We start from the raw sequence: 7,828 nt of genomic DNA, 5'->3' as shown, positions 1-7,828 counted from the left end.
AAATGAAATGCTGACAAAATGGATGAGTGAATGCTCTTAGTTCTACTGGCTACGGTAAATATACCTAAAGAAGTACCTGGCCATGCGGACGTATTCAAAATGCTTACAATTTTATGACCTGTAAAGCAAATTTGAGCGCTTAGAAAAAATGGCTCAATAGTGTTTTCTGACAAGAAACGATTTCTTCAGGGGATGCAAATCGAATATACGTTTTCAAAATGAACGAATATGGGCAGTAAAAATTCCTGCCGTCGTGCATCGGCTTGTCTGGTGAGGTGCACTGTCTAGGCATTGTTGTCACGACCAAGCTGCCTCGCAGGATGCGCACCCAACCTACATTTACGTTGGACGATTTCGCCCGTACTGTCTGTACGAGACTTTATCCGAGACAAATACAGCCTCGCGTTTCAAAGTCTTTCAAAGAGACTTTTTTTGCCTGGCTTTGATGTTGCATCTGAGCTTTTAGTGATGCAAACCCTTGACGAGCTGTTGCCAGCTCGTTGCAAAATAATGAAGTCCCCACTCGTTTGAAAATCGAGAGATCGCAAATTCCGCTCAGACATACAACCAAATTGCGCAAAGGCGTTGCACAATCGATGGCGAGCGTAACGCTCATGTTCCACTTTGTCCAGTAGCTCGCCGAGGTTTGATTGCGAACATGTCGTTCAACATGAAAGTCCAACTTTTTCGTCGGACCTGTTCTATCCTCTCTCTTCCCATCCGTCGATGAACTCGCACGGTGAAGAGCGTTTACTCGTTGAGCGCTTTTTAATTACCGACGTTTGAATGAGTTATCTAAATCACTGGCGCAAGTATTCACCCCCGCATGATAGTTGAGAGCCTCGATCCCGCTTGAAGCTATACTATTTCTCGTCGATCAATGAGTTACCAAACCTATATGTATATAAATATGATGCAGTTTGACCAAGAAGCTAATAGTGCGTAAAACATAGATCTAAATACAGCTCTTTTTCCATTATGCTGAGCCTTCGTTTATATTTACATATTGTTGCTAAGCCACGCTTGAGGATTTTAAGATCTTTCTTCGTAACGGTGAACGGATAGTAGTCGAAGGCACCTGCCTACACTAATACCAGTGTAGGTAAGCTTATACTGATAGAGCACTAGCAAAAGGTGCTCCGTTACATTTTCCTTACAAGAGCTTTTTTATTTGATGACCTTGTTTTCGATGGATAGTGATCATTTATCCTTAATTTGCGCAACCAAAAGCAACATCTCCATTTTTAAATTTTTAGACAAGGCTAGATAGTTAATACCCACGTTAGTTGCGGTAGGACCTAAGGATATCTCCTTGCTCGACAATACTTCATCGTCGAGCAAATATATATTTTTAGGTCCTACTAATCCGCTTCCTTTGGATGCGCCTATCGTCTAATAAGCAGAGCTTGGTCTTCGATCCAACACTGTCTTGATTTTCCTACGGGTACCATCGTTACATCAACCCCCTTACGAACAGTCACTATAGTGACTGATGTAAAGTGACAGAGAGTACTATGGTGTCTCTTTCTGTAAGGGAGCATTTGTTGGTTTAACTTAATTCCAATCAATTTGAGCATAGCGCCTTAACCCGTGCCCGTCACCTTTAAGGTGGCAAATTTTGCAGCTACACGACTAAGCGTTGCTCTGATAAAGCAAACAGAACAGTTAACGCTGAGGTGTCTACTGCAGGAAAAACTTGCCTCCAAATCCGAAAGGGGGCGTAATTTATGAGTCGAATGAAATTTCCGATCCGAAATCATCCGTAAAACACTTAAGGCGATTCCGCCAAACCAGTGGGTTCCGGCGTAGAAGCGAAAAAGTGTTTGTTAAGATGTTTAATTCGTCTTGACCTCTTGTCGTGGAGTCATGTTGTAACGACTCCGATAATGATAACGATGCTAATGACGCTAACCTGCATTACCCGGAACGAAGTCAACGTAAAGATAATATTGAAAGCATTGTTAGTTCAAATGCTAAGATTTGTCAAATGGAGAGAGACCGCGATATGTTGTGTGTCAAAGAAACCTCGGCTGCTCGCTAAGGGTGACTCCAATTGATGGTCTGGGATGCCCAACAGACAACACAAAAATTTTCTGCTCAACACATCCAAGCTTCACAAGACTAGTGTGGAGGAAAACGGATTCTCGACGATACCTTTTTTCGACGCTGGCAAGCGCGCCATGGATGTGAATCCCTTGTTTCAGACTTGACTTCAAACAGAACTTACAAAGCGTTATTCGCGAGGCTTTGCTTGACAAACTGATGACGGTATATGATAGTTTCAAAAACGGACCGTAGTCGCTGCACGCTATAAGCTGCACCGTTTGTCTTGAGAGGTAGGTTTAACTTGCCTTTCGTGGGTAGACCCATGTTCTGCTGCGAAAGGACGCAGTCCGAGCCCCTAGGGAGGCGAACTCAAAAGTATCCTCATGAGAGATCGTGCTTTTCTTCTGAGATGCGCGAACGGATTAGTACTTTGCAATCCTTTTATACGTGCGCGAAGCACTCTATTTTATGGTCTTTTTGTATCGAAGATGGGCATCGCCGCACTATTCAACTAGACCCGGAACATCTAGCTGCACTTGGGTGCGGTAAACGGTGGATATTCTCGCGATCAAACGAGATGTTTGTTTGAAAAACTCTCCCAGCGAGGTCAAAGAAGTGCTACAATAGGGAGAACTTCTGACCATTCGAGTCCATCAGTCGATGATGATGATGAGGATAACCCGGGTCCGGCTAACTTGTCAGGCCAAATTTTCTCTGCATGATCACAGTCGTGGCCTTCGGCGGTTGCGAAAGGACGTGGATCGTGAGTGTCACTGTCATGTTGACTTGCAGACGACAATGATCGGTCCTTTTAAAGATCGGTCGGAAGTCCGAGCGAATAATGCAGTTGAGCATTTAACAACCAAACGGGTGCTTCAAGCCCTCCGGAACGAACTAGCGGCAGCTTGTCACGATTTTTGTCATTAAGGGATGATGCGAAATGTCTGACCCGAGAACATAAGTCTCAGGAGAATGCTATGGATTAGACCGGTGTGATTTAGCTCCGGGAGGAAGTTTTGTTCTGGTCCTAAGGGCGGAGACTCTCGACGTATATGTAGAATGCATGCGCATTCTACCAGACAGCGTGATCGTTTTGCATTGCCTTGGCGGTGCAATACGCAGACGGGCCGATTTTCTGAGGTAGTATATTTATAAATGCCCTCATTCGTCACAACGTGTTTAAGTAGATTTACCGTTGACAGTACGGCTAGATCGTTAACTTCTACTAAAAGAAACTTTGCTCTTCCATTATGGCCAGCGTTTCGTTTTCTATCGGTCCACCGCATCAGCGATGCAATCCTGCACGAAGCGAACCACTGCTTCTCGAGCCAACAGGAATTGTCCTGCTTACTCGGTTTTTGTTCTCTGTGATCCCGCTTTGCACTGTGGAGATACTAGCGAAAGGTGCTCCGTTACACCTGGTAGCACTTCGTTGTCCGTCCAACGACCACGTTCGTTCTATCAAACATTAACATGTTGGATAAAAAGAAGGTTTTAAGCTATGCGTGAGCGAATCACTCAATTGAGTGACATCGAATGGAAAGCGGTCGAACATATAAGTCAACCGTAGGCGTGTGAGACGTCAACGGAATGTTGTTCGCTCTGCAAAAAGACAATCAGCATCAGTACTAGCCAAACCACACTGATAACAGTGTAGACAAGGTACCTCCGATCACCTCACGCACACGACAGATAAAAGTATTTTTTAGTCGCTTAGCAACAAGACAAAAAATTAGTGCTAATTTTACGAAAACGTAAATTGTATTAGATATAATTTAGTTTCTACGTACTTATACTTCTCATAGCCCCGACTTACAATATAAATTTAAAAATACGTAAAGTGACTCATTGCTCCACACCAATGTGCGCGTCTAGCACCGATTGGCGGCGTTGATTTCAATACGTAAATGAACCAATCGACAGAACAATCACATTACTGCCACAATATCATCATGTATTGTAACAGGGTGTCCCGTTACATAAATACAATTTATTATAAGAGGAATAACAAATGCTAATTTCAATGAGAGAAAATATTTAAAGAAGTATAGTTTTATAATTTTTCATTATTTTGTCTCCAATACTCCCTTATTTGGTGATATTGAAGCAACATGACAACAGTTCTGTCGATCGGTTGGTTTAAGTTTAAATTTAATCCACTAAATGCACGAATGAGCGGTGTGTGCAAGGGGTCGCAATAAATAGTTTATAATTAATATGTTTAAGACAAAAGATAATTACTTAAATGTATCGATACGGTTTGCTTTCTCCCTAAACTTAGCATTTAGTATTGACCTTTAGTAGCTTAGACTTCTTAGCTACTTAAATCCTCCCTCTGCACGTCGTGTTACGTGAAGTATTTGGAGGCACCTCACCTTCACTGTTATCTGTGCAGGTTGATTAGTTTTGAAGCAGTACTAGTGAAAGGTGCCCCGTTTGTAGCGAAGCTTCCTCACTCCTTAAGTCAGAGGAAGACTTATAGACTCAAAGAGTCTCTTAGTTCTATAGAACTACTAGGTTCAACAACTCAGGGAGTCGTACAAACTATTATAGGTTAATAAATTCTTCTTCAAGGGATTCAAGGGTTCGTAGAACCAAGTGACAACTAGTTCCCGGGAGTATGTATCTTAGTAAGGCTTCTATCTCTCACATATCAATGCGCAAGCCTTAGGAAAGCAGACGCTTTTAGAAAAAATAGGGTACTTATCTTATTTACTTTTTAAATTTAAAACCTTACATTAGCTAATTTAAAATAGATTTCGGTCGCCAGATTTATATCTGGCGGCTGCTTCATATGTTTCCCAATAATCATCTAATTTTTAAATAAAAAAAGGGTATTTTACCCATAAAGTTAATGTACCACAACAACGGTTCACCAACAGATTGTTCCGTTAAACCGTTACATATATGGTAATTTTGACAAAATTCTCTATGAAGAAAATATTTTATATTCAACTTTACAATTCCGTCAATAGAGCATAATAATTATGAAAGGAATCGGATTCCATACTCTCGAAGGTGCCAGTATGCACGCGAACTTCTCGTTGCAAACGTGCTGTCCTATCCCTACTCTTCGTTGGTCTCTTGAGAAGAATATTCACCGATGTATTGCTATTATGCTTCAGTGGAAATGCACGGCGGCATCGAGTTGCATCTTACACGCACATCGAGACAACTGGACAGCCGGTATGATAGCGATGCTAATATGATCCCATCGATGTCAATTGAATAAAAACCAGCCTAAAGCTCAAATCACCATAAGATACCTCTAAGCATCGGTCACCTCCATACGAGGACTACAAGCACGCTCACTCTCACTGTTCGATGCTTTGTGTTCTATAGTATTTCTACTGTCGTCTAAACTCTCTTTTAAGACATCATTGCCAGGTTGTTCGACCCTTTTATCATCACTTATCTGAGAAACTAGTTCGTGACTCCACTGCCTCCTTCTGCGTAAGCAACCGATGGTAGCAAAAATTATCACGACGCTGCTAAATACAGCCGTGAGAAGCATCATCCACAACCATGTATTATTGGTGTCCGCCTCAGCACTAATTTTAACAGCTTGGTTGACACTGGCATTCGCAGCAATTGATTTTGAAGACGAGTAACAGTAAGGAAAGCTAAGGTCTGTTGCGTTCAGACGCGCATTCGTGACTGTCTGTTCCTTGTCTTTAAATTTGATTCGGTGAATAAAGCGGTATATCATGTCAGCCGCGACATCAGGTACATCTAGGGGCACCACGTGGCCAGCACCAGCCACCACCAAGTAAGTCAAATTCCCCCCTTGTTGTGCAAAGCCTGCAGGCTCTTTTCGACCTTTTACTCGCCAAGTGTATTTAGAAGATTGCTGATAAGCTTCTGAACCATTCCAATCAATATTTAATAAAAGCTTTTCTGTTCCGTAATGATTGCACATCATATCCCATTGTCCATTGTAGAAAAGCACTTGGAGACCCTTTTGAAGGAGAGACGCCACCTTATCCAGCGTGCTAACACCATCGAACTTTTTCAATGCTCCATATACTTTATTGCTGCAAATGTTGAAGCGAAAACTTCTGTCTTCGTTACCGTGCACTGCTTTTAAAACGTCGATCAAATTCATATATTGAACAATGGTGCTCTGCTCAAATGGGTAGGCGCTAACATTTTGAACGTAGTGTCGCACATCGTAGTAATTTAATGTGTATCCTCCTTTGCCCGGCATGACACTACCCGTAATTGCATCCAGATTATTAAAGCAGCTTTTTGCATAATATGTCTTAGCTTGCAATGCAGACATACACTCCTTATATGACTTCTTAAGTGACTTCACCTGACCAAAAGTCAGCAGTCCAAGTCCATGAGCAAAGTCGCTGTATTCATACTGGATGGGTGGATGGACCCATCCGTTGCCAATACCAATGCCTTCCAATTTAACGTCAATTTGGTTATCTAACTCGCCATTACGATTCAGTATGTATTCTGAGAATACAGGAATCCATCGACCAGCATGAGATTCTCCAAAAATGTAAATTTCTCTCGAGAGCTTGCCACTACCAGTGCCATCCGACAAGTATACAGCATGACGCTGCAAAAATTTTGTCAGGAACTCATAAAAATCCTTAGCGATTGCCTCTTCATTTGAGCGATAATCATTTCCTTGAGTATACGACATTCCCGTACCCACTGGTTGGTCTACAAAAAGCAGGTTGGCAAATGAGTGCCAACTGTGCACATTCATCCCAATCGACAAGTTTTTCTCTAGTCTCAATGGAGAAATGCCGAGGAATAAACCCTGCATACTGGAGCATCCAGGGCCACCATTCAGCCTGCTAACCAGCAAATGTTCAGCGGAAAGATAGAATTCTACATGTCAATCGGTCGTACCAAATTACAAGTGGCGCTGTGTCCGCATTCTGAGCCGCCTGAAAGTGCCAGTAGAAAATTTGATTTGCGTCTCTATCATGCAAAGCAATACGCCCTGCGTGCTGCGCCACTTCTAATACCGGGTCCAGTCCGGGCAGGTTTCCGATGAGGTCATCAATCGTCTTTTGTTTTGGCTTCTTGATATTTGACGCGACAAGGTAACGTTCAAGCTTTTCGACCTCGTGTGCTGCACTATTCGGCACATGGTGAGAGGTAGGACTCAAACGCTGTGCAGAAGCCAGTCCACGTGCAACGACGGCCAAGAGCATGTGTGCTGCTGGCATCTTTTCAAAGATAAAAGAAATGGACAAAATCCTTTCATAATAAATCAATATGTTACATCGATTTAGATTTAATTCGGCCTCTTCTCTCGGTTGGACACTTACTTAATGGGTAAAATACCCTTTATCATATTTTAAATATTCAATTACAAAAGTTCCATTTATTATGGGTAACAATTGTGGTCGCCGCCAGATAAAAATCTGGCGTATTTTGAATTCGCTAGCAAAAGGTTTTCAATTAAAATAATTAAATATAAGTGCAGTTCCCCTTTTGATCTTAAAGCAACTAGTGTAACGGGGTGTATCGTTACATGAAATTAACACTTCAGGTTGTTAATTAATATATTATCTGAAAGATAGATAATATCTGGAGAATATTACTTTATATAGTAATGCTCGGACATCTTATCCATAAATAGGCATAAGCCGTTATATCTTTTTATCCTGCAGAATAATCAGCTGTAAATGTAATGGGGCACACATCAGTTGGAGAACCGTTGTTGTGGTACATTTACTTTCTGGGTAAAATACCCTTTTATCTAATTTTAAAATAATTAATTACTTAAATCCCATTTATTATGGGCAGCAAATGT

General features: G+C 41.8%; 2 protein-coding genes across 2 annotated transcripts; one reads left to right on the top strand and one right to left on the bottom strand.

Moving 5' to 3' along the window:
- Positions 1-5,033: 5,033 nt before the first annotated feature.
- Positions 5,034-5,255, top strand: CCR75_009157 (uncharacterized protein; the record flags this gene model as incomplete). Its single annotated transcript, XM_067967202.1, has 1 exon — positions 5,034-5,255. The coding sequence occupies one exon, from the start codon at positions 5,034-5,036 to the stop codon at positions 5,253-5,255; it is 222 nt and encodes a 73-aa protein (XP_067818226.1).
- Positions 5,256-5,314: 59 nt separating this feature from the next.
- CCR75_009158 (uncharacterized protein) lies at positions 5,315-7,238 on the bottom strand (the record flags this gene model as incomplete). Its single annotated transcript, XM_067967203.1, has 3 exons — positions 5,315-6,723; positions 6,757-6,857; positions 6,916-7,238. 3 exons carry the CDS (start codon positions 7,236-7,238, stop codon positions 5,315-5,317), a joined length of 1,833 nt encoding a protein of 610 aa, XP_067818224.1.
- Between the last annotated feature and the right edge of the window lie 590 nt (positions 7,239-7,828).

The sequence above is a fragment of the Bremia lactucae genome, linkage group LG6, assembly GCF_004359215.1.
Source record: "Bremia lactucae strain SF5 linkage group LG6, whole genome shotgun sequence".
Taxonomy (NCBI): domain Eukaryota; phylum Oomycota; class Peronosporomycetes; order Peronosporales; family Peronosporaceae; genus Bremia; species Bremia lactucae.
The sequence above is the reverse complement of the archived record's forward strand: the minus strand, read 5'-3'. Positions and strand labels throughout refer to the sequence as shown.